Raw genomic sequence first — 27,535 nt, forward strand, 5'->3', positions numbered from 1 at the left:
TAAACCATAAGGTCAGAACAGAGTTTTCAGGAAGCACAAGTGGGCATCATTGACCCTGGTTGCGGAGGAACACAGGAGCACTCTCATTTCTCTTCAGGAGGGCTCTGCCCATAATTAAGAGAAGCTATGTGGGCCTTAAACCTTCTGGTTTTATTTTTATTTTAAGTGATTATATTTTTTCCAGTCTAGCTGGTTTACAGTGTTCTGTCAATTTTCTACTGTACATCAAAGTGACCAGGTCACACATACATATATACATTCTTTTTCTCACATGATCATGCTCCATCGTAAGTGACTTGATGTAGTTCTTAGTGCTATACAGCAGGATCTCATTGCTTATCCATTCCAAAGGCAATTGTTTGCATAGCCTTATGGTTTTTAAACAAAATATTCCTATTTCCTTCCAATAAGATCCTTTGTCATCCTGACCACCCCACTGTGTTTGTTCCAGGTTGTCCATGTCCATCTTGAAATTTGACAACCAGAATCAGATACCACTGCTTTCCAACTTGCAGTCTCATCCCTGTGGAATCCAGTCAGATTAACTCACCCTTGTGGAGATACTTTTTTTTTTTTTTTTCCAAAGTGGAAATAGGACTTTTTATTATTTTATTTTAAAAATAATATATGCTAATGGTTTTTAAAAAGACTAAAAGGAGACACTTTTTAAAAATGAAGTTTTTTTTTTTCTTTTTTGTCTTTTGTCCTTTTAGGACCGCACCCGTGGCATATGGAGGGTCTGTGACCTTCACCACAGCTCAGGGCAATGCCGGATCCTTAACCTACTGAGTGAAGTCAGGGATGGAACCTGCACCCTCATGGTTCCTAGTCAGATTTGTTTCCACTGCACCACAACGGGCACTCCCAGACTAAGATTATTCCTAAACCTCTGCCTTGTATTTTCTCCTTGAAATCCCTAGTTAATAGTCTTGTTGTTTTTCTTCTTTCTTGACATTATTTGCCATGTCTAGTTTTTTGTTGTTGTTGTTGTTTTGTTTTGTTTTTGGCTTGTTTGTTTTTTTCTGGCTATCTTCTGTTGTTGGATCCTTTGCTTCCTTGTGAGCTGTGGCACAGGGTGATTTTTCAGATTTCCTCAACTTTTCTATTCACAAAAAATATCAGCTCAGATGAGTCACATAATTAATTGGTGTCAGCTTCAAGGAAGAAAGCTAACTTGGCCCAGGCTCTGTAGATCACCAGAAGTGTTTCTTTTTGTCACCAAGGCATTTATGGAGTTTGGGAAAAAAAAATAAATAAGAGTGTCCTCTTTGGGCAGAACAAGTACAAAAAGTTCTCCAGGTGGACGAGTTAGAAAAATGTCCTTCATCTATGGGTGAAGAGGCCTGGGTACCTGGCCTGAGTAGGAACTGGATTTTGGCCTATCTTGCTTGTGTGCAGGATAGGATAGCACAGCTATTTGCAGCAGCCTGGGTTGTGATACCATTCCTTGGCTGCCTCTTTGTGACACAGATGGGAATTGGCACCACAATCTCTAGTCTAGGGGGTTCTTGGTAATACACGTTACACACCAGTTACTCCTGGTTTGGTTCTTTCTTCCTTCTTTTTTTAATCAACAGTACTATTGAGGTGTAATTTACATACATGCTATAATATTCATCTCGTAAGAATACAGTTTAATGATTTTTTTTTTTTTTTTGTCTTTTTAGGGCCGCACCCAAGGCACATAGAGGTTCCCAGGCTAGGGGTCCAATCGGAGCTGCAGCCACCGGCCTACATCACAGCCACAGCAATGTGGGATCCCAGCTGTGTTTGCAACCTACACCCCAGCTCACGGCAACGCAGGATCCTTAACCCACTGAGCAAGGCCAGGGATGGAACCCGTATCCTCATGGATGTTGTTTGGGTTCGTTAACTGCTGAGCCATGATAGGAACTCCCAATTCAGTGATTTTTGATAAATGTATAGCATTGTACAAATGGCTACAGTCTAGTTCTAGGATGTTTGCATCACTGGAGAAAGTTTTTCTGGTGCCCATTTGCAAACAGTTCTTATTCTCAACCCCAGCCCCAGGAATCACGCATCTGCTTTCTGTCTTTATAGATTCGCATTTTCTGGAAATCTCGTACAGATGGGATCCTGTCTTCCCTTAGCTGCTTTCTTCTGCTGATCTAATAGGGGTTCAAATTTAATTGGGGTTCATATCCTCCTTTTGCTGTTGTCTTCTGATGATTTCCTGGAGGTACAATAGCTGGGTGTTGGCTGTACCCCCTTCTACTCCCAAAGAACTTGATCAATTCATTTAACCAGTTCATTTGGCCCCAGGGGAGGTATGGATGTCAATTATTGCTACAACTTAATACTAATGACTACTTAAATATTTAATGAATGTAATACTTGACACTTAGAGAGAAACTATTTATAATCATCAAAACCAGGCCTTTGTTTTCATCTTTTATGGCCGGTGTTTAGTGCATTCCTGTTGTAACCTCGGCTGGGAATGAGCTACTACTATGGCAGTGAAAAAATGCCTCCCTTTCACTTCCACCTCCAGGCAGAAAAAGTTGCATTGAAAGTGATTAGTGGTGGATATTTAAAATATTTATAATTACATTTGTCAATTTTCCAAACTACATTTTTATTGAAAAATTTTACTTACATTTAATTTATGTTTACTTTTTTATTGCAGTTTAGAAGCTTGAAACCTTTTCGTATTCCTTTCTATGGAAGAATGACTTGATTAAAACAGCTCTTTAAAGCACTCATTTTTCTTGGACTCTTATTTTACTTCATTAATCAATGCATTCTAAGAAATATGGCAACTTTGTCATGTTACAAGTAGACAGAAATTGCTGAGGGTTTTCCTTTGGGGCTGGGGTAAGGGTGAGGGTTAGTCAGTGTGTGGAGACAGTAAATTTTCACTCACCCACTTAATCCAAAGATGGGCTTCTTTCTGGGGCTTGATCTGGCAGGAATGCCATGGAAGACCCTCTCTTCTTCCTGCCAAGTGAAGGCCAGGGGGAGCAAAGAGCTCAGTTGAGAGCTGCGTTCACAAGAAGGATGCATTCCAGCCAAGGCGATCCCAAGGCACAAGTCATCCTTGGGCTCTGGGGAAATATATATGTGAGCAGGTGCTGTGACTCAAGCAGAAACCTCAAAGATTTCCCGTGGTCCAAGAATTTCTAGTCATTTATGCCATACTTTGCCAGTCTCTGCTGTTAATCGAACACATTCTCATTTTATTCTGAAAATACCTTATGTTTGTGGCTTAAGTTTCTATAATTCTTTTTTCTTTTCTTTTTTTTTTCTTTTTGTCTTTTTAGGGCTGCACCTGCAGCATATGGAAGTTCCCAAGCTAGGGGTCAAATCGGAACTGCAATGCCGGCCTACACCACAGCCACAGCAACAGGATCTGAGCTGTAGCCGGGACCTACACCACAGCTCACAGCAATGTCATATCCTTCACCCACTGAGCAAGGCCAGGGATCGAACCTGAATCCTCATGGACACTAGTCGGGTTCTTTACCCGCTGGCAACTCCTAGCTTCTATAATTCTAAACCTATTTGATCAAGTTCTTTGGGCTTTTTCTCCTACCTGAAATTAAAAATTATTATCTTCTGATTAAGCGAATGAGTGAGGATTTACTATCTCCATGGGAGATCCTGCTGTGGCTCAGTGGTTAACGAATCCAACTAGCATCCATGAGGATGCAGGTTCAATCCCTAGCCTCGCTCAATGGGTTAAGGATCCAGCATTGCCGTGAGCTGTGGTATAGGTTGCAGACGAGGCTCAGATCCCAAGTTGCTATGGCTGTGGCGTAGGCTGGAGGCTACAGCTCTGATTAGATCCCTAGCCTGGGAACCTCCATATGTCGTGGGCACAGCCCTAAAAGACCAAAAAAAAAAAAAAAAAAAAAAAAAAATCTGCTGTCTCCATACACCAGCTTTATGAAAGGGAGAGACTCTATGGGCCTGTGAAATGCCTTATAGATGTGTATATTTTGAAACATACCCCACTGATTTGAGAGGCTCCAAGTTACCAGCTAGACTGGTTCTTCTTTATACACTTAAGACTTTTAACAAGTTTACCTCAAATCTTTTAAAGTGCCAATCACTTTATTTTTTTTTCATTTTTTTTATTACTCAAATGAATTTATCACATCTGTAGTTGTATAATGATCATAACAATCTGATTTCACAGGATTTCCATCCCACAGCCCAGGCACATCCCCCCACCCCCCAAAGTGTCTCCTCCAGAGACCATAAGTTTTTCAATGTCTGTGAGTCAGCATCTGTTCTGCAAAGAAGTTCAGTCTGTCCTTTGTTCAGATTCCACATGTCAGTGAAAGCATTTGATGTTGGTGTCTCATTGTATGGCTGACTTCACTTCGCATGATAATTTCTAGGTCCATCCATGTTGCAAAAAATGCTGGTATTTCGTTCTTTTTAATGGCTGAGTAATATTCCATTGTGTCTATGTACCACCTCTTCTAGATCCACTCCTCTGTCGATGGACATTTAGGTTGTTTCCATGTCTTGGCTATTGCAAATAGTGCTGCAATGAACACTGGAGTACATGTGTCTTTTCGAGTCATGGTTTTCTCTGGGTGGATGCCCAGGAGTGGGATTACTGGATCCAATGGTAGTTCTATGTTTAGTTTTCTGAGGATTCTCCATACTGCTTTCCACAGTGGTTGCACCAATTTACGATCCCACCAATAGTGTACTAGGGTTCCTTTTTCTCCACACCCTCTCCAGCACTTCTTGTTTGTAGACTTTTGGCTGATGGCCATTCTGGCTGGTGTAAGGTGGTACCTCATCGTGGTTTTGATTTGCATCTCTCTAACATCTTTTCATGTGTTTCTCGGCTATCTGTATGTCTTCTTTGGAGAATTGTATGTTTAGATCTTCTGTCCATTTTTGGATGGGGTTGTTTGTTTTTTTGGTATGGAGCTGCAGGAGTTGTTTATAAATTTTGGAGATGAATCCCTTGTCAGTCGATTCACTTGCAGATTTTCTCGCATTCTGTGGGTTGTCTTTTTGTGTTGTTTAGGGTTTCCTTTGCTGTGCAGAAACTTTGAAGTTTGAGTAGGTCCCATTTGTTTATTTTTCTTTTTATTGTCAATACTCTGATAGGTGGATCTGAGAAGATGTTGCTGTCATTTATGTCAGAGAGTGTTAAAGTGACAGTTTAAAAACCCCTTTTTTAGACTTTAGTCTCCTTTTTCAGTCATCACAATTCTGAAATCTGAAATAACCAGATTTAATTCCTTGAGGTTTTATATTTGTCTTAAACTTTCATCATCATTTCATTTAGTCACAAATGACAAGAAAAATTAATACAACTTTTTAATTGTCATACTAATCAAGGGATTTCATTAAGATCTTAACTGCTATAGATAAGAACAATTCTTCATGAACTAAAGAGTTGGTTGAGGAGTTCCCGTCCTGGCGCATCAGAAATGAATATGACTGGGAGTCATGAGGTTGCGGATTTGATCCCTGGCCTCACTCAGTGGGTTAAGGATCCGGCGTTGCTGTGAACTGTGGTGTAGGTTGCAGATGTGGCTTGGATCCTGCACTGCTGTGGCTGTGGCATAGGCCTGAGGCTACAGCTCCAGTTAGATCCCTAGCCCGAGAACCTCCGTATGCTGCATGTGCAGCTCTAACAAAAGACAAAAAGACCAAAAAAAAAAAAAAAAAAAAAAAAAAAAAAGAGTAGAGGTTGAGATCAGTATTCATAGTCAAAGCTATAAGGCTTGATTTTACATATGTATAGCTCCCTTCTGTTAAACATAATCAGCATGAAATATTTAAGTATTTATTTACTTGAGTTTTCTCAGTGGTGGAAGAGAAAACAGTGATGTTTCAAATGTTTAGACTTTTTAGAAGTCTCATGCTTTCAAGTCTAAGGTTTTTGCATGTCTGAAAAGTTTCTCTTGTGCTTGTGATGCTTCTTGTTTGCATTATGACAAGTGGTGCTTTAGTAATTGTATATTATGTTTAATGCCAGTTATTTCTGTGTTACATTTTTCGCATTTAAACTATAAAATCTCGAGATGAATAGGGACAGCAGAGTCTGTGGTCTCGCCTCACAGCCATCTGCCCATAGTCATGCAAAGCTGATATTTTGGGTGAGTAAGAATTTTTGTGTTTCATTCCACAGGTGGGGAGCATTAAGCGGGAAATGACCTTCACATTTCAACCAGAGGACTTAAAACGTGACTCTAGTAAAAAAATGTCTCATCAACACTTGTTCCCCTTGGCCATGGAGGAAGATGTGAAAACAGCAGACACCAAAAAAGCCAACCGAGCCCTTGACCATGAAAAAGAAAACACGCGCTCCATCTGTCTCCTTGAGCAAAAACGAAAAGTTGTTTCTTCCAATATTGACGTTCCTCCAGCAAGGTAAGGGAATGTTAGACCTTATACTTGTCTGCCCCTGGAAATCATGTACGGTTCCCACCATATCTCTTTAAAGTGTGCAGATTTAGGATTTTTCTGCCAGGAACTTTTTTCTGTTGCTTGTGTGAAAATGGGCAGGTGCCCGTGCTCTTTGGAACTGACTCTGAGGCTGCAGTAGTTGGAACTATGGTAGCTCTAGAAAAGAATGTTTTATTAGATTTTGGCAAATGAGTAACAAAGAACAAAAGAATAGGAGTCCATTATGGTGCAATGGGATCAACAGCGTCTTTGGAGTGCTGGGACGCAGGTTTGATCACAGTGGTTAAGGATCTGGCATTGCTGCAGCTGAGGCTTAGGTCACAGCTGCAGCTGGGATCTGACCCCTGGCCTGAGAACTCCATATGCTGCATGGCGGCCAAAAAAGAAGAAGAAGAAGAAAAAAAAAAAAAGAGCAAGTGAATAAATATTAAAAATAAATAAGTGGAAGAAACATGAAATGTAGGACTGAGCATAGCCAGTTTAAAGCAAGTATAGTCAGATGATCTCTGGCTTATATTCATGGTGATCCTTTTAAGACAGGTCTAGCTTAGCACTGGGCCATGGATGCTTTATCTGAACTATGAAAAGGTTTTTATCACGTTATAATATGACTTCAACCACATCCAGCAGTAATGAACTAAAGGACAATGCTAGGGCAGAATGATAACGCAATAGTAGAATATGCGTGCTGGACCTCGACTTATTTTCTTGCCTATCATTGATCTCACCTGAAAAGTAAGTATCATGCTGGCTGTGATTTTAGGCTGTCTTCTTCATGCTGAATCCCTAGCACTAGAACCAGGTATAATTATATATGAGCGGCTCAATAAGTATTCGTTGAATGAAGAAAAGCAAGGAGATGCTATAGCATAAAAGCTTGCTTATTTTTTTAACATGTGAAATATATTTTGTTACCCAAAATCATTTATTAAGAAACTTTATAAGCAATCGTTTAAGAAGTTCTGCCTGTGTTGGAGGGGTTTCCGAAAGCTAACTAGGAAAACAGTGTCTTTGGAAAAGGAATACATATTCCTTTTCTACCTACTCACTTTTTATAATTGGAATTTCATTTCTTTCTGTATTAGAGCAAACGTACCTTCTCTAGAAAATTATGTATTTTTCTATTCTGTTTCCAAATTTGTCAGATTTTGTAAAATGATAGGCCTTTTGTTTTCCTTAACTTTTAATTGAAAAGTTTCATCTATTCATTACCTTTGTTTAACTACTTGGAATTACTTGCTTTTCTAATTTTTTCATATAAAAGTACATGCCAAATTCTTTAGGGTTAATTCCTTTCAGTGGAGATTCATGATGAAATGTTCTATCATGCTCTGAACCTGGTAGACACTTCAATTCATATCTGTTATTTGGTTGACTCATAGGGAAGATGACATGTTAATTTGAAATGTGAAGAGCTATGGTTTTATTTTCTCCTAAGCTTGTAGGACAAGAATTAGACTTCCCAGTGTTCCAGACAGTTTCATGCAAACTTGCAACTCTGTAGAGCTTATTCTACATAACATTTTCAATAATATATGTAAAAAGACCTGGAATCCATACTTTCAAATTGTCATAGTTTTTTTTTTTCTTCTTTAATTTTACCCACTGCAATAGTTTCTGGGGAAAATGATGAAAAAAGGAAGAAGAAAATGTTTTCTGCCTTTTCTGACTCTGGTATGTGGGATATTCTTTCCACCTTCTGAAACTTGACTGAGCCTGCTTAAAATTCAAGCCAGTGTTACTGCGGGGTTCTTAAATAGTATTGAGAAATTAATTAGGTTTTAAATCAATTAATGCACAGCAAAAATTTCCCAATGACAAGGCATGGTTTGGATGTGTTAATCTATTACAGGAAAGACTAGTCAAAGCTTCATTGTTTGAGATCTCCACAGATACACTTATTTTCATTGCTGTAGTAATAATTACCACAAATACATAACAGTTGGTGAAACAAATTGCGCTTTTTTAAAATGATGAAACAATCAGAAATGGAGTTTAACTCTCAACTCTTTCTGTTCTATTTTCATTTACTATTATCAAATTATTTTGTAAAAGTCAGCTTTCCACTATCATCTATATAGATCAATATTTTGTTTTAAAGAAACTTTTACCTGACATGTAGAAAGATACAGGTTTTTTCTTTTTGTTTTTGAAGAAGAAATATAATTATCTCCAATGTGTAAATAATGAGGTTTCAATAAGTCTACAGGTATAAGGAAATCTTAGTATAAGTAGACGTATGTATCTATATCTTATATATCATATATAATATGTATTATATAGAGTGTGTATATATACATATGTATAATATTGCTTTATCTAGCCATATGATTATTGCAAATTATCCTCCTCCATTCAGACATTATGTTTTAGCCAGTTCTTAGAAAGGCAGGATAACCATTTAAGCCAATAGAGTATCACTGGGGTAGAGTTCCTCGGCATTTTAGAATCAGTCTCTGTAATCTTTTGCACTTTATATGTAGCTAATCACCACTGTAGCTAACAAGATTTTTGTTCACTTTCTGTATGGGTTGTAAAATGAAATGAAGTTTATTTTCTATGGTTTGTGTAATGAAAACATTCAAAAAAACACATTTTATATACATTTTTTCATATCCCTAGAAAGGTCTGAGAACTCCCTTCCCCCTTTAATTTCTGTACTCACTGCAGTTAAGCACCACTGAGTTCATCTCCGGCCTCCATTCAATGGACGTTTTTTCAGTACCTACTATTGAACCCAGTACAAGGTCTAAAAGTGATGCAGGCAGGATACCAGCCCTTGAGGAGCTTACAATCAAGAGACAGACACCTAAGTAGCTAAAATCAAATAACAGTTCCTTACTTGCTCCCTTCTTGTTTGAACTGGTTCAATTTGTATGTAATGGAGAACCACTTAGTAGGAAAGTTGTTAATTTGACACAATTATTTAAAAGCCAGACTTCCGGAGTTCCCGTCGTGGCTCAGTGGTTAACGAATCCGACTAGGAACCATGATGTTGCGGGTTCAATCCCTGGCCTCGCTCAGTGGGTTAAGGATCCAGCGTTGCCGTGAGCTGTGGTGTAGGTTGCAGACCCGGCTCAGATCCCGCATTGCTGTGGTTCTGGCATAGGCCAGCAGCTATGGCTCCGATTCGACCCCTGGTCTGGGAACTTCCATATGCCACAGGAGCAGCTCAAGAAATGGCAAAGAGACAAAAAATAAATAAATAAATTAAAAAAATAAATAAATTTAAAAAAAAGCCAGATTTCCTTTTTATTAGTGTCTTTTCCAAGGTGGGGATACATGGAACAGAGGAGGAGCTCCATATCTGAGATCTGCATTACACAACCCCTGTTTCTTTACCCGTATTCTGAGGACCCGCTTAAAAGTTGCTAGTTTCAAGAAAATATTAATCCAGATGTGTTAGGCTGGGTCATCTGGGAAGCAAATGCCAAGACAGGATTAAATGTGTGAGCGTTTTATTAGGATAAGCACCGGAGGGTAGGGGTAGAGGCAGGGAAGGCCCCAGGTGCAAGTCAGACTCAGGTATAAGTCTGAGTCCAGGGAGGGAGAGACCAGGGGAAGGTTGGAGAGAAGTGTCCTAGACTGCCCGCAAGGCCATCGGGACTCCTGCACTATGTTAATTATATTAATGCAGGATGGTTCACTTTCCTGTGGAATATTGCTTGACTGATTTCAGAGGAAAGTGTTTTCTTTTTTTTCGGGGTTGGGGGCGGGGGGATGAGTGCATTGTAGAGTAAGTAAGGTCTGCAAAATAGCCTTCAAATTATTGCAGGTTCTTCAATGGAGAAAACTAAATAGATAAGGCATAAGAGGGCATGTGGATGAGCCATGTGTATCCTTAGACCTAAAGATCTATAATTAACAGAAAAAAAAATCCCTCCCAACTTTAAGGATTATTGAGGAGGAAACATTTGGTGGGTGAGGTAACTAGTGCAAGGAGTGTCAGTGCAACAGCAGAGACAGCAGTCTCTAAACGACTGAGCCCTTTCTCTGATGGTATTTGTCATCTTATTCTTCATAATTGGGAAAACAGTCCAGGAAACAGAAATGTAGAGTATATGCCTGAAACAGGATATTTGACTCATTACATTCATTATAATTACTAATGCATTTAGAAGTTTTGGTCATCTTTTTCCTTTCTAACCATTCGTTACTATGTTTTCTCTTTCCTACCTTTTCTTTGATTGATCTAGCTTGATTATAAAGTTATATATTCTATTTCTTTTTTTTCTCTTTTTTTAAAAGGATTTATTCCTCAAAACCTTATTTTTTAGACCTTTTTTTTTTTTTTTTTCAGAGCACTGGGGAGAAAGTTGCAAAGATTTTCCATATATCCTCTGCCCCTACAGGTACATACTCCATCCCACACCCATTATCCACGTCTGTCACCAGAGAGTCCATTTGTTACAAATGATGAACCTAAACTGATGTATCATAATCACCCCAAATCCGTAGTTTATATTAGGATTCATTTTTAGTGTTGTGCATTTTATGGATTTGGCCAAATATGTAAGGACATGTCTTTCTCATGATAGTATTATGCAGAATATTTTTTTCACTGCCCTAAAAACTAATCTGTGCTCTGTTTATTGATCTTTTCTCCTACTCTGAGCTCCTAGAAACCACTGATTTTTTCACTGTCTCTATAGTTTGCCTTTTTCAGAATGTCCAGTAGTTGGAATTGTATAATACGCAGCCTTTTCAGATTGGCTTCTTTCGCTTCATAATGTACATTTAACATTCCCCCATGTCCTTTCACAGCTTAATAGCTCATTTCTTTTTAGTGCCGAATAATATTCCATTGTCTGGATGAATCACAGTATATTTATTCTTTCACTCACTGAAGGACATCTTGGTCGCTTGCAAGTTTTGGCAATTATGAATAAAGCTGCTACAAACATCCGTGTGCAAGTTTTTGTATGAACCCAAGTTCTAAACTTCTTTAGGTAAATACCAAGGAGTGTGATTGCTCGATCATATGACAAGACTATGTTTAGTTCTGAAGAAACTACCAAACTGTCTTCCAAAGTGGTTGTATCATTTTGCATTCCCAGCAATGAGTTTCCATGGCTCCACATCCCTGTTAGCATTTGATGTTGCCAGTGTTCCAGATTTTGGCCATTTCACCAGATGTGTTAGTGGTATCCCATGGTTGTTTTAATTTTCAGTTCCCTGCTGACAAGTAATGTGGAACCTTTTCATATTCTTATTTGCCATCTATATGTCATCTTTGAGGTGTCTGTTCAAGTTTTTGGCCCATTTTTAAAATCAGGTTATTTGTTTTTGTATTATTGAATTTTAAGAGTTCTTTCCGAATATTTTGGATAAAAGTCCTTTATCACTTGGGTCTTCTGCAGATATTTTTTCCTGTTCTTTGGCTTGTCTTCTAATTTCCTGGCATTGTCTTTCACAGAGCAGAAGATTTTATTTTTAATGAGGAATATCTTAATTATTTGTTTTATGGATCTTGTCCTTGGTATTATATCTAAAAAGCATCACCATACCCAAGGTTATCTAGGTTTTCATCCTACATTGTCTTCTAGGAGTTTTATAGTTTTGCACATTATATTTAAGTCTATGATAATTTTTGTTGTTGTTGTTAATTTTTGTCATGGGTATAAGATCTGTATTTAGATTCATTCTTTTGCATGTAGTTGTCCAGTTGTTCCAGCACCATTTGCTGAAAAGACTGTCTTTGATCCATTGTGCTGCCTTTACTCCTTTGCTGAATATCAGTCGACCATATTTATGTTGGTCTCTTTCTGGGCTTTCTCTTCTGTTCCATTGATCTATTTATCTGTTCTTTCAACAATACCACACTGTTTTCATCACTGTAACTTTATAGTAAGTCTTGGAGTTGATTAGTGTCAGTCCTTCAACTTAGTTTTTCTCCTTCAATATTATGTTGGCTATTTGTTTTTTTTGTTTTTTTTGTTTTTTTTTGTTTTTTTTTTTTATCACCGTATAATCAGTTTGTCCATATCCACAAGATAATTTGCTGGGATTTTGACTGAGATTGCACTGAATGTATAGACTAAATTGAGAAGAACTGGTACCTTGACAATAATGAGGTTTCCTATCCATGAACTTAGGTTGTATTTTCAATTCATTCTTCAAAATATTTTCTAATTTGCCTTGTGATCTTGTTTCCCCTGTTAATTTTTTGGAAGTATGTGGCATTCAGGAATTTTTCATATATCTTTTATTAATTCCTCATTTAATTCTGTTATATTCAAAGAATATATTTTGTATAATTCCAGTCCTGTTAAAAAATGTATTGAGATGTGTTATAGCTCAAAACATGTTCTATCTTGTTGAATGATCTATATGGCTTTGAAAAATATGTATATTATGCTGTTTTGGGGTGGAGTAGTCTATAAATGTCCATTAGGTCACATTGGTAATAGTGTTATTCAAGAATTCTGCATAGTTAACTAATTTTTTTTGTCTATTTGTGACTACTGTTCTGCCTTTTTACTGATTTTTGTCTACGTCTTTCTATTTTCAGTTTTGCTTTATGAATTTTAGAATTGGCGTGTATTCTTGATGAATCAACGTCTTTTTAAATTATGAAACATCCGTCTTTATCCTTGATAATATGCACTATTCTTATATCTATGTTGTTTGCTATTAATATAGCCACATTGGCTGTCTTAATCTTAGTATTTGCATGGTAAATCCATTTTCCATCTTTTATTTTTAACCTGTCTCTGTTTCTAGTAGGTTTATTGAGACAGAATATTTGAGTCTTTCTTTTTGTTATCAAGTTTGGGTAAATTTTATATTTTGATATACCATATTTGATTTTGTAATTTGCTGCTTTATAATTGGAATGATCAGGCCATTTGATTTCTCTTTCCCCACTTTATCTGCTCTACTATTTATTATCTGAATTTCTTTAATTGTAGTTGCCCCAAGGACTATAATATGGTACTTAAAGTTGCCACAGTTAAAGGGTGATACAAATAGTATTACATCACTTAACATCTGGTGCAAGAAACATCACAAGTCATTGCTATGGTGCATGATGTAGGTGTGGCCAATAAATAAATTTTACTTCTCTATGTGCAACAATTCTCAAATTACATTTATTAACTTTTTAAAGTAATGATTACTTTTATTATTTTTTAAATTTATTATTATTATTTTTTTGTCTTTTTGCCTTTTCTAAGGCTGTACCTGCAGCATATGGAGGTTCTCAATCAGAGCTGTAGCCACCAGCTTGTGCTAGAGCCACAGAAATGCGGGATCTGAGCCGTGTCTGCAACCTATACCACAGCAATGCCAGATCCTTAACCCACTGAGCAAGGCCAGGGATCGAACCCGCAACCTCATGGATCCTAGTTGGTTTCGTTAACCACTGAGCCAGGACAGAAACTCCTGATTACTTTTAAAAATAGTTTTACTGAGATATAATTCACATATAACACAATTCACCTTTTTAAATTGTTTTTAGTATATGCACAGAGGAATACAACCATCACCACAATTAATTTTAGAACATTTTCATCCCCCTCCAATAAAAACCTCTTGACTATTAGCAGGCATACTCCATTCTTCCCCCAATCTCTAAACCCTAAGCAACCACTACTCTACTTGCCATCACGATAGATTTGACTATTCTGGACATTTCATGTAAGTGGAATCATAGGAAATGTGGTATTTTGTGTCTGGCTTTTTTGACTTAGCATATTTTTAAGGTTCATCAATGGTCTTAGCTGTTTAGGCTGCTGTTACATGGTACTAGGTGGGGTGGCTTATAAACAACAGAGGTTTATTTCATACAGTTCTGGAAGCTAGAAGCCTGAGATCATGGTTGGGTTTTAGTCAAGTCCAGCTTCCCAGTTGCAGACTGTTGACTTCTTGTTGTATCCTTTATGTCAGAGACTAGAGCAGCAGAAGCCAGCTCTCTCATGACTTCTCTAGGGGCATTAATCCCCATTCATGTAGGTTCCACCCTTATGACTTCCTCTTATCCTAATGGCCTCCAAAGGCACCCTCTCCTAATACAATCACACTGAGGGATAAGTTTTTATGAATTATAAGAGAAACATTCACTCTGTAAAATCCATGTTTTAGTGTTATCGGTAGTTTATTCAGATTTTTATTTCCAAATAATATTCCATTCTATAGATATACAATATTTTATTTATCTGTTCATCAGTTGATAAATTTTTGGATTGCTTACAGTTTTGTCTATTATGAATAATGCCTTGTAAATGTCATGTTAAGTTTTTGTGTGGATATATGTTTTTAGTTTTCTTAGTTATGTACCTAGGGGTAGAATATCTGGATCATATAGTAACTCTATATTTAACCATGTGAGGAAACTGTCAAACTGTTTTTCAAAGTACTTCTGCCATTTTACGTTCCCCCTACAGTGTTTGAGGGTTCTAATTTCTCCATACTTTCACTATTATTTGCCTTTTTTTTTTTATTATAACCATGAAGTATCTCTTTTTTTATTATAACCATGTCAATGGCTATGACATGAGATCTCATTGTAGTTTCAATTTGCATTAATGGCTAATGATAAACGTTTAACTTATTTTCTTGTTAGCCAGTACATCATCTTTGGAAAAAATGTTCAGTCAGATCTATTGACCATTTTTTATTTTATTATTTTTTTAAATGTTTTTTGGGCTGCACCTGCATACTGTCCCCTTTTTAAACTTTATCTTTTTTTTTTTTTTTTTTTTTTTTTTTTTGTGTTTTTGCCATTTTTTAGGCTGCTCCCGCGGCATATGGATTTCCCAGGCTAGGGGTCGAATTGGAGCTGTAGCCGCTGGCCTACACCACAGCCATAGCAATGTGGGATCCGAGCCACATCTGCGACCTACACCACAGCTCACGGCAACGCTGGATCCTTAACCCACTGAGCGAGGCCAGGGATCAAACCCGCAACCTCATGGTTCCTAGTCGGATTCGTTAACTACTGCGCCGTGACAGGAACTCCAAACTTTATCTTTTTATTATTGAGTTGTCAGATTTCTTTATACATTCTGAAAGCAAGTACCTTATCAGATTCATATTTTGCAATTATTTTCTCCCAATCTGTTGAGATTGTCTTTTACTTTCTCAACATTGTTACTTGATACACAAAGTTATCTTTCTTTTTTGATTTTGATGATATCAAGGATGTCTCATTCTTTGGTTACTTGTGGTTCTGGTGATATATCTAAAAACCCATTGTCTAGGGCAAGATCACAAAGTTTAAACCTATGTTTTCTTCTAAAGTATTCTATAGTTTTAACTCTTCTGTTTAGCTCTATAATCCATTTGGAGTAAATTTTGTGTATGGTGAAAGAAAGTATCTAAATGTATTCTTTTGCATATGACTCTATGGATGTTTAGGCACTATTTCTTGAAAAGACTGTTCATTCCTCATTAATTATCTTGGTACCTTTGTCAAGAATCAACTGATGATAATTGTTGAAGCTTATTTCTAGACACTCAATTCCATCTTTATGGCAGCACCAGTGAATGGATCAGTCAGTAAAATGTAAAATGACCTTCCAGCTTTGTCCTTTTGAAAGATCATTTCTAGGTCCATTGAATTTTCCTATAAATTTTAGAATCAACTTGTCAACTTCTACATAAAAATCAGCTGGCTTTTGAGGAATTGTGTTGAATCTGTAGATCAGTTTGGGAGGTATCACCATTTTAATAATATTAAGCCATCTGAATCATAAGCACAGGATTTCTTTCCATTTATTTAGGTCTTCTTTAATTTTTGTCAACAGTGGTTTATGATCTTCAGAGCACAAGTTTTGTACTTCCTTTAAAATTATTCCTAAGTGTTTTATTCTTTTTGTTGTTACTCTAAATAAACTTGTTTCCTTAATTTTCAGATTTTTCATTGCCAGTGAATAGAAATAAAACTGATTTTTGTATACTGATCTTGTATCTTACAACCTCGATTAATTTATTAGTTCTAATAGATTTTGTGTATTTCTTAGGATTTTCTACATATAAGATCATATTGTCTGTGGATAGAGATAGTTTTATTTCTTCCTTTTCAATCTGGATACCGTTCATATCTTTTCTTGCCTAATCACACTAACTAGAACCTCTTGTACAGAGTTGAATATAAGTGGACATCTTGTCTTTTTCCTTATCTGTGAGAGGAGCATTCAGTCTTTCACATTAAGTGTGATATTAGCTGTGAGGTTTTGGTAGAGGCCCTTTATCAGGTTGAGGAAGTTCCACTCTGGTCCCAGTTTGTTGAGTGTTTTTCTAATGAAAGGGCATTGATTCTTGTCAAATCCTTTTTCTGTGTCTATTGAGATGATCATGTGCTTTTTGCCTTTTTTTCACTATAGTGTATTGATTGGCAGATTTTTATTTTTTCTTTTATTATTATTATTAAAGTGTAGTAGATTTATAGTGTTTCATCAAGTTCTGTTGTATAGCAAAGTGACTCAATCACACACATTTCCCTGTGCTGTGCAGTAGGATCCCATTGCCCATCCATTCCAAATATAACAGTTTGCATCCAAAAAAACCCGCAAATGCTCCTTCATCCCACTCCCTCCCCTTTTCTCCTTGGGAACCCCAAGTCTGCCCTTTTTGGCCATGATATGTTTCTGTTTTTTGTTTGTTTGTTATTTTTAGATAGGGTCATCTGTTCCATATTTTAGATTCCGCAAATAGGTGATATCATATGGTATTTTTCTTTTTCTTTCTGGCTTACTTCACTTAGTATGAGAGTCTCTAGATCCATCCATGTTGCTGCAAATGGCATTAGTCTGTCTTTTTTATGGCTGAATAATATTCCATTGTATATATGTACCACATCTTCTTGATCCATTCATCTGCCAATGGACATTTAGGTTGTTTCCATGTTTTGCCTGTTGTGAAATAGTGCTGCTCTGAACTTAGGGATGTGTGTACCTTTTTCAGTGAAGGTTTTTTTTTGGATATATGCCTAGCAGTGGAATTGCTGGATCATATGGTAGCTCTGTATTTAGTTTCCTGAGATAACTCCATACTGTTTTCCATAGTGGTTGTACCAATGTACATTCCCAACAACAGTGGAGGAGGGTATCTTTTTCTCCATACCCTCTCCAGCATTTGCTGACTTGTTAACGATGGCCATTCTGACTGGTGTGAGGTGGTACCTCATTGTAGTTTTGATTTGCATTTCTCTAATAATTAGTTATATTGAGCATTTTTTCATATGCCTGTTGGGTATCCATATATCTTCTTTGGAGAAATGTCTATTTGGGTCTTCTTCTCATCTTTCAATTGGGTTGTTTGTTTGTTTTTTTTTTGTTGTTGTTGTTGTTGTTGAGTTGCATGAGTTATTTGTATATTTTGGAGATTAGGCCTTTGTTGCATCATTGGTGAAGATTTTCTCCCATTCTGTGGGTTGTCTTTTCATTTTTTTAATGGTTTCCTTTGCTGTGCAAAAGGTTTTGAGTTTGATTAGGTCCCATTGGTTTATTTGTGTCTTTATCGTCATTATTCCAGGAGGTGGATCAAACAAGAATTTGCTGTGATTTATGTCAAAGAGTGTTCAGCCTATGTTTTCCTTTAGGAGTTTTATGGTATCTGGGATTATATTTAGGTCTTTAATCCATTTTGAGTTTATTTTTGTATATTGTGTTAAGTAGTGTCTACTTTCATTCTTTTACATGTAGCTTTCCAGTTTTCCCAGCACCATTTATGAAAGAGGCTATCTTTCTTCCACTGTATGTTCTGTCCTCCTTTGTCATAGATTAGTTGACCATAGGTATTTAGGTTTATATCTGGGCTTTCTGTACTGTTCCATTGGTCTATATTTCTGCTTTTGTTCCAGTCCCATATTGTTTTGATGACTGTAGCTTTGCAATATTGTCTAAAGTCAGGAAGCTCTATTCCTCAATTTTCATTTTTCTTTTTCAATATTGCTTTGGCTATTTGGGGTCTCCTGTGTTTCCACACAAATTTTAAAATATTTTGTTCTAGTTCTGTGAAGAATGTCTTTGGTAATTTGATAGGGATACCATTGAATCTGTAGATTGCCTTGTATAGTATAGTCGTTTTGACAATATTGATTCTTCCAATCCCAAAGCATGGTATATCTTTCCATCTGTTTGTGTCTTCTTTGATTTATTTCATTGATTGGCATATTTTTAAACCAATATTACATTCTTAGAATAAATATCGACATGCAATATAATTCTTTTTATATATTGCATGATTTGGTTTGCTAATATTTTGTTGGGGCTTTTGCATCTGTATTCATAGGCAATACTGATCTGTAGTTTTCTTCTTTATGTAATGTCTTTACCTGGTTTGGGTTTCAGGGTAATACTAGCCTTAGAGGATGAGTGGGGAAGAGTTCCCATCTCTTCTGTTTTTTGAAGAGTTTGTAAATGATTGGTATTAATTCTTCTTTAAAGTTTTAGTAGTATAAAGAACAAAATAATGCCATTTGCAGCAACATGGATGGAACTAGAGGCTCTCATACTAAGTGAAGTAAGTCAGAAAGAGAAAGACAAATACCATATGATATCACTTATATCTGGAATCTAATATATGGCACAAATAAACCTTTCCACCAAAGAGAAAATCATGGACATGGAGATCAGGCTTGTGATTGCCGAGGGGGAGGGAGTGTGATGGACTGGGAATTTGGTGTTAATAGAAGCAAACTATTGCCTTTGGAATGGATAAGCAATGAGATCCTGCTGTATAGCACTGGGAACTATGTCTAGTCACTTATGATGGAGCATGAATGTGAGAAAAAGGAATGTATATATGTGTGTGTGACTGGGTCACTTTGCTGTACAGTAGAAAATTGACAGAACATTGTAAACCAGCTATAATAGAGAAAAGTAAAAATTCTTAAAATTAAAAAAAAAGGTGTTTTTTTTTTTGTTTTTTTGTCTTTTTGTCTTTTTGCTATTTCTTGGGCTGCTCCTGTGGCATATAAAGGTTCCCAGGCTAGGGGTTGAATCAGAGCTGCAGCCACCGGCCTACACCAGAGCCACAGCAACTCGGAATCCAAGCCGCGTCTGCAACCTACACCACAGCTCACGGCAACGCCGGATTGTTAACCCACTGACAAGGGCAGGGACCAAACCCGCAACCTCATGGTTCCTAGTTGGATTCGTTAACCACTGCGCTACAACGGGAACTCCAAAAAAAAGTTTTGATAGTATAGTTAACTATCCTTTGAGATGTTTTAAACCAAAAGTTACATTTATATAAATACTAATACCATTAAGTCTCCCTTTTCCCACCCCCTATTCACCCAGCATTATGAATCGCTTCCTCTACTTGGTAGAGAAGAAGAACAGAAGAGGTACCAGGTTTTTTTTTCTTTTTCTTTTTTTTTTTTACCTCTTCACAGCTGACCAGAAGCAAGGGGTTCACTGTGAATCCAGAAGCAAGAGGTTATATTCCATTCTGTCTTCATAGAAAATCTGCCAGTAAGAACCCTGATTATTCCAGCTTTTTTCAGAGCCATTCATGGAACAATCACTATGGCTGTGGCATGGAGTTCTTTGACCAGCCTGGGTCATGTGCCTTTTCCTGTTCTGAGGAAAAGAGGAAATTTTCCTAACAGTCAAAAACCATAGCTGCCGCCTCACAGGTCTAAAAAGAAATTTTAGGTTCCACAAAGTACCGTAAGACTACCATAAGCAATTGTGAATCCACTTTGGGTAGGATCAAGAAAAATAGAATGAATTGTAACCTGTTTTCTTTTCCTCCTTCCATTTGTAAGGATGTCACTGTGAGTGTTTAGGAGAAAATTTCTTGCTTAACGTTATTAGAACATTCATGGATACAGAATTCTCATTATAGGCTCAGTAAAAGATTAGTTATATCTTTCTAATTCTATTAATTGGCTAATAACAAAAATCAAGCTAACTATATATTTTGCCAATAGATTGTGGATGACATCTATTAACAAAACCTGCAAACACCTATGTACTAGTGAGAACAAACAGTGCCCTATTATTCAGTTCCAATAAGACCAAGAGTATGATATGAATAAGAATGACCTGGTAAAATGTCTACTAGTGTTAAATCAGAAGAAGATCATCTTTCATTCTTTAATTTATTCAACATATTTATTAATTAAGTGGATTTTATGCACCAGATACTGGAATACAAGGTAGAATAAATTAGACATATTTCCTGCCCTTGTAGAATTGAGGTTAGAGAGAGATTCTACACAACACTAATAGAAATACATAATTATACATTCCAGGAATTTTAATAGATGGAATGTACAGGATATTATGAAGGCCATAAGTAAGAAGACCTATTTTGGATTGAAGCACAAGGAAAGACCTCTTTAAGGAAAGTACATTCTAACTGACACCTAAAGAATGAGGAAGAGTTAGACAGATTAAATAGGGATGAAGGTATCCCAGGTACAGGAGAGAATGCATGAAAATCCAAGATGAGAAAGCAGGCCAGGTGGAGGAAGCATAGAGAATGGAGAGAGCTGCAAGAGATGAGTTTGGAGAGGTAGGCAGGAGCCAAATCACATTGAGCTACATTGATTACATTAACAAAGTAAAATTAGGAGTTCTCCTCATGGCTCAGCAGTTAACAACTCAACTAGCATCCATGAGGACGCAGGTTCAATCCCTGACCTTGCTCAGTGGGTTAAGGATCTGGCATTGCTGTGAGCTATGGTGTAGGTTGCAGGCATGGCTTGGATCTCGCATGGCTGTGGCTGTGGCTGTGGCTGTGGCCGTGGCCAGCAGCTACCACTCCGATTGGACCCCTAGCCTGGGAACTTCCATGTGCCGTGGGTGCAGCCCTAAAAAGCCCCCCCAAAAAAGTAAAATTAAATATTTCAGTCAATGAGAGGAATTTTATAGAGAAGAATGTTTATGGTTCCTTTTGTATTTAGGAATGATCCCATTAACTATTATAAGTAGATTGAGTTGGAGGACGACAAGAATGGATGCAAGAAGACTAGTCAGGAAGCTACTGCTTGAGTGCAGAAAATTTGTCCTGGGAATTTGGACCAGAGTGGTGACAGTTGACATGAAGTGAAGAGGACAGGCTTGAGATGTAGTTTGAAGTAGATGCCAGGCTTCTTGGTTGTAAGCAATAGAAAAAGACTGGCTGATTTAACAAAGGATGGAATTTTCTGAAAGACTTAAAAAGTCTCCAGGAAGGCTGAAGAACCAGGTTAGACAATACATTGGAGGGTGGGCAGCTAGAAACACAGTTACATTCATTCATTCTATAGAACCAGGACCTGCCACTGAGTTTTTGGCTTCTAAAGCAAGATATCTATGTGCTTGGAAATTCTCTGGACACTAGAAGCGAATTCAGCTACTGGGGCACGGATGAACAAATGGCAGACCTAAGACTGGTAGGTTTCTGACCCCAAATTAATTTTTGTTTCTTATTACCACCATTAATGTTTATAACATTTATTGTCATTATAATTGTGATGCCTTGAAATGCACTGATGATTCTAATATCACTTGCTATCCAGCCTTTAAAAAAAAAAAAACACCCAAGCTCAACTGTTAGGCAATCATTATTAGATAACCTAGATCATTAGAGCATGGCATTTGTTATTCTCTTTTTGCCAGACATTGTTTTCTTTTGAAAGTACTGCTGCTTAAATTGATTGGATTTCACCCAAACAGCAATTGCAATTTAATTATGCTGTCTTCTAATTATAACTCTAAAGCTAAAGAAATCTATTAGCAAACCAGTTATAACAAGGGGAAGAGAAAAATTTGGCCAAAAATATTCCTAGACTAACAGCAGTTTATTAGAATACTCCAGATTGTCAATTCACTGTTGGAAAAAAATGAACCATACGGCACTGTTTGTTTTGCAGGGTTTTAAAATACAGTGATGTCATCTGTATCACTTGTTGGGTAAAATGAAATCATCTTCTCCTTACAGGATGCCTTTCTGGGAATCATATGGTTTAAAAAGAACTTCAGAAACTGGTAAACCTTTGAGTTCAAAGCTAGGAAATGACCTGAGCTACAAACAGTACCTTATGTACACAATGGAAAATTGTGAACTAATGTGGCTACTGTTTTCAGTGGTGTTCCCTACATTTTGTCCTTTGTCTTTTATGGACTACAAATCATTTATAGAAGTCTTTTATGTCAGTCTTGGAAGTAAGTGAGAGTAAGGCAAGACGGGTGTCATTATTTCTGAATCTCCAGAAGCACAGCAGTTTCTGGAGCAAACGCTTAATGTTTAAATATATTAAAAACTTTTCAGGTCACAAACTCATATGAAACTCATATGAAATATATTAAAGATGTTTCAGGTCACAAACCAATATGAAACTACTGAAAAGGGAGGAAAGGCTAAAAGGTCTCTTTAAGCTTATCTTATTGAACGTTTTTCTTCTTAAAACATGTATTGGGAGCAGAATGTAAGGTACCTACCCATGTTGGAGAAAAACTAATGCTGTGTAGTTGTTAGGAACTGAAGCACAAAGCAGCTCTTCACAAAGTAGCTATAAAGACCATCTTTTCCGGGAACCCCTTATCCACTTCCATCCCTTCCCATCATTTTAGTAATTCAGGTCAGCATGGAGCTGTTGTTCCTCTTTTCTTGCTGCAGTCTGTTTGTTACACAGCAGCCAAAATGATCTTTCCAAAGCCCAAGTATAATCATGTGGACAGAGGGCTGGAGATAGGAAATTACTAGGAACCAATATAATTGACATTATGACTTAATGAAACCTATTGTGCCATCAGTACACAGTCAAGTCACATAATGCTAGGAGTTTAGATTCTAAAGCCAACAAATAAATGAAGATTAAGTAAAAACAAAAGTGTTATTTACAATGTCTTCAATCACCTGTGGCACCAGGACCCACCATGAAAGACTTCAGATCAGAAACCAATTGAAAAAAGACAGTTATTCTCTCCTTCCTACTCAGAATTTCATTGAGTGGAATGGTGGTATTTCTGCTGTTTTTCCAACATTCTCTCCTCCTGCCAAATGCTTATAGTTGAGCTTCTGTAATTTAAATGCACATATGCTACAACTCCACTCTCACAGTATTCTATAAAATTTTAAAGGAAGTTATTAAGGTAAGTTAGGGAACCAGAAATTCTAAACTAGCAGTTCTCTTTCCTGTACTGAAAACATTGATGGACATCATCTTTATTTTCTTAGTCCTAACTTAGGAAAGCTTGTGTACGTGTGTGTGTTTGAAAGAAAAATTTAAACACTTCTTATTTGTGTTGACTTTAAATATGACATTTAAAACCCGCCAATTTGTAATAATTTTGTTTTACATCCCTTTATTATAAGCATACATTAATACCGAATTATAATGTGCCACCTGTTTATAATTCCATTCTGAATTTTGGTTATTAACACTAGTTTTTAAAATTATTAATAGTTTATGTTACTTTGCTCTTAAAGAAGGATGCATTGATTGGGTATTATTGAGTAAAGTACTCAAAGTATAATGTAAAGAATATTTTGCTGGGACTTCCCGTTGTGGCTCAGTGGTTAACGAATCCGACTAGGAACCACAAGGTTGAGGGTTCGATCCCTGGCCTTACTCAGTGGGTTAAGGATCCGGGCGTTGCCTTGAGCTGTGGTGTAGGTCACAGAAGCAGTTTGGGTCCCACATTGCTGTGGCTCTGGCGTAGGCCAGCAGTTCCGATTCGACCCCTAGCCTGGGAACCTCCATATGCCGCAGGTGCGGCCCTAAAAAGACAAAAAAAAAAAAAAAAAGAATATTTTACTGATTGAAATAAGTCAGACAGAAAGACAAATACTGTGTGATAATATTTATATGTGGCATCTAAAAAATAATACAAATGAGTGTATATACAAAACAGAAAACAGACTCATAGACAGAAAACAAATGAATGGTTACCAAAGGAGAGAAATGGTAGGGAGGAAAAATGAGGAGTAAGGAAATAATAGATACAAACTATGATGCATAAAATCGACTGTAACAAGGAGATATTATATAGTGTGGGGAATTATACCCAGTGTCTTTTTTATTATTAAAGTATAGTTGATTTACAAATTGATTTACAATCTTGTACCAATTTCTGCTGTATAGCAAAGTGACCCAGACATTGTTTTTTTTTTTTTGAAAGTATTGCTGCTTACTTATATATACATATATATGAAAAATATATATATATATATTCTTGGTAATTATATATTACAGATAATATGAGAAAAAGTGTATATATATATTCTTGGTAATATATATATTCTAGATTATCTAATTATAATCTAGAATCATATATTCTTTTTCTCATAGTATCTTCCATCATGGTCTATTCCAAGAGATTGGATATAGTTCCCTGTGCTATGCCGTAGGACCTTATTGCTTATCCATTCTAAATATAATAGCTTGCTTCTACTAACCCCCAAATCCCACTTTATCCTATTCCCATCTCCCCACCCCCTTGGCTTGAAATAACCTAGGAGTATAATCTGCAGAAAAAAACCTGAAGCTCTATACTGTAGACCTGAAACTAATACAGTATTGTAAATCAACTATAATTTTTTAAAAAGAGGGACATTCAGATATTTGCAGGCATCACTTCCAGAGAGTTCTTGGGTAATTAACAAATGATCTTCTATGTAAATCATTTCTGGCAGCAAAATGGAGAAGATTTAACACCAAAACTTCAAGTGGACCAGTGGCTTTGCTCTCTTAAGTGGACCACTGTCTTTGTCATATAGGTTGGGCACTCAGGAATATTCCCAGATGCTTAGGTGGAAGTGTTCTTATTTTGCTTTTGTGATACTGTTGGATGCGGCTGAAGAGCTGGCTTATGTTTAGATTTTACACACCATCTTTTTTACTCCCTACTTCTGTTCAAAAAGCAAACCGTCAGGTAGTAGAAATAATTGGATCCCCACTACCTGCCACTCCCCATCTCCCCCTGCAGATATGGATTCTGTGTTCTGCTTTTATCACAGAAAGGCAAATAATAATCAAACAAGATATTGGTCATTTATTTATTTCAAAACAATGATGTTTGATGTATGAATCCCATAGGCAATTTTAAAATTTCTGATAGCTACATTAAAGATAAGCAGGATCGGAGTTCCTGTCGTGGCTCAGTGGTTAACAAATCTGACTAAGAACCATGGGGTTGTGGGTTCGATCCTTGGCCTCACTCAGTGGGTCAAGGATCTGGCGTTGCCATGAGCTGTGGCATAGGTCGCAGATGTGGCTCGGGTCCCACATTGCTGTGGCGGAGGCCAGTGGCTATAGCTCCAATTAGATCCCTAGACTGGGAACCTTCATGTGCCGTGGGTGAGGTCCTGGAAGAGAAAAAAAAGATAAACAGAATAAAGAAACAAGTGTAAATAGTTTTAATACTCTGTATGATTTAACTCAATATATCTCAAATATCATTATTTCAGTTAATCAATATAAAATACTGCTAATGAGATATTTTACATTCTTATTTGCATACTAAGTCTTCAAAGTCCAGAGTAGACTTTACCTTCACAGCACATCTGGATTTGGACTGGGCACATTTTAAGGGATCCATAGCCACAGTGGGTAGTGATGGCTATTGGATAGTGCAGGTGCAGAGTAAAGCATCAGTCGCTTATACATTTTTTTCTGACTTATCATTTACCCCTAAGACAGTGGTTTCTCTTTTTTTCTGCTCTGATACACATGAGGAAAATGCCTTCTTCTCACTGATGGGTTGCAACAGTACCTTTCTGTGGCAGTGTTTCTTAAGGGTTACTGAGGAAGGGAGGAATATTCTATGTAAGGAGACAGATATTTCAGCATCTCTGAGTCAGGGAATATTTCATTGGAAAAAAAATACAACCCAATTCCAGTGTGCCTCCTAAAGGGAAAATGATTCCCCGTTATGAATAACTGATGTTTTTGTACAATTGTAACTATTACAAAGAAGTTTAAATTCTGTCAGAGTAAAAGAAAAGATGAAATTGATATAGCCACAGTTCTGGTTTTTTTGAAAATAAGAAATCAGCTTCATTTCCAGAGTTTGAGAAGCCCTCTTTATTGCCAGATACTCTGACATTCCCTATGGTAGCAACCGTCACTGGTTCTAATAGGCCAAGTCAAGGACTTTAGGCTTGGACCTGGATTATCACACTTAATGAATTTCTTATGGGTTTATTTTATTTTATTTTATTTTATTTTATTTTATTTTTTGTCTTTTCTAGGGCCACACCTGCGGCACGTGGAAGTTCCCAGGTAGGGGTCTAATCGGAGTTGGAGCCACTGGCCTACACCACAGCTGCAGCAATGTGGGATCCGAGCCATGTCTGCAACCTATGCCATAGCTCACAGCAACGCCGGATCCTTAACCCACTGAACAAGGCCAGGAATCGAACCTGCAACCTCATGGTTCCTAGTCGGATTTGTTAACCACTGAGCCACGACAGGGAACTCCATTTTTTTTTTTTAAATATAGTAACAAAAGAGTTAATACATACACTTGTAAACTAGGAAATGCAACACACATATATCTTTTTTTAGAAAGACTCCTAAGAACAATGGGTTTATTACTTTGTTTCTAGCATAAAGTATTCTTGATCCTTCTTTTAAATATCAATCTTTGTTTTTTCCCCCTCCTATAAAGAGTACTGGGTGGTGAAGTGTTAAGGGATAAAGCTGGAGAGTTAGACTTAGCTTGGCAATACTTTCAGAATTTGGTTTTTAATCTGCTAGGTTATGGAGAGCTATTCAAGTGATAATGTAGATTGACATTTCAGAAAAATTGTCTGGTATGCTGTGGAGATGAGGAGGTAGGGAGATTGTGAATACAAGTTTTGACACTGAAAGCAGAAGGAAGAACTAAGAGGCAGATGCAGAAATCTGAGAGAGATCATTGTGAAACCTTTCACCAGGACAAAAGCACGACAGAAGTGGGCTATGTTGAAGAGAGTGTGAAGTGCAGACTCTGCAGAACTTGGGGGAATAAAGCAGATGGGAAGCTTAGTAAGTACTCAGGATGGTTCCAGAAATTCTGGCTTGGGCATCTGGATGGAGAAAGTGGTTGGTGATGCTATTCCAAAAATAATAATAATGAGTGATTCGAAAGTAACATTAAAAAAATAGATTGGATGGAGGGAAATCAAGGGTTTGGTTTTAGACTGTTAAATGCAACTTGCTCTTAGCAACAAAGGCCCAAGTACTTTGACAAAAAAAACATATGCATGA

At 37.1% G+C, this 27,535-nt stretch overlaps 1 protein-coding gene across 1 annotated transcript in view; it reads left to right on the plus strand.

The window, feature by feature from the left end:
- ZNF704 (zinc finger protein 704) overlaps window positions 1–27,535 on the plus strand; it is a 276,462-nt gene that overhangs the window by 44,839 nt on the left and 204,088 nt on the right. Inside the window, exon 2 of the mRNA XM_021089176.1 lies at window positions 6,125–6,366. Within this exon, the coding sequence (XP_020944835.1) occupies window positions 6,125–6,366 (242 nt within the window). The remainder of the gene's footprint in view (window positions 1–6,124; window positions 6,367–27,535) is intronic.

The sequence above is a fragment of the Sus scrofa genome, chromosome 4, assembly GCF_000003025.6.
Source record: "Sus scrofa isolate TJ Tabasco breed Duroc chromosome 4, Sscrofa11.1, whole genome shotgun sequence".
Taxonomy (NCBI): domain Eukaryota; kingdom Metazoa; phylum Chordata; class Mammalia; order Artiodactyla; family Suidae; genus Sus; species Sus scrofa.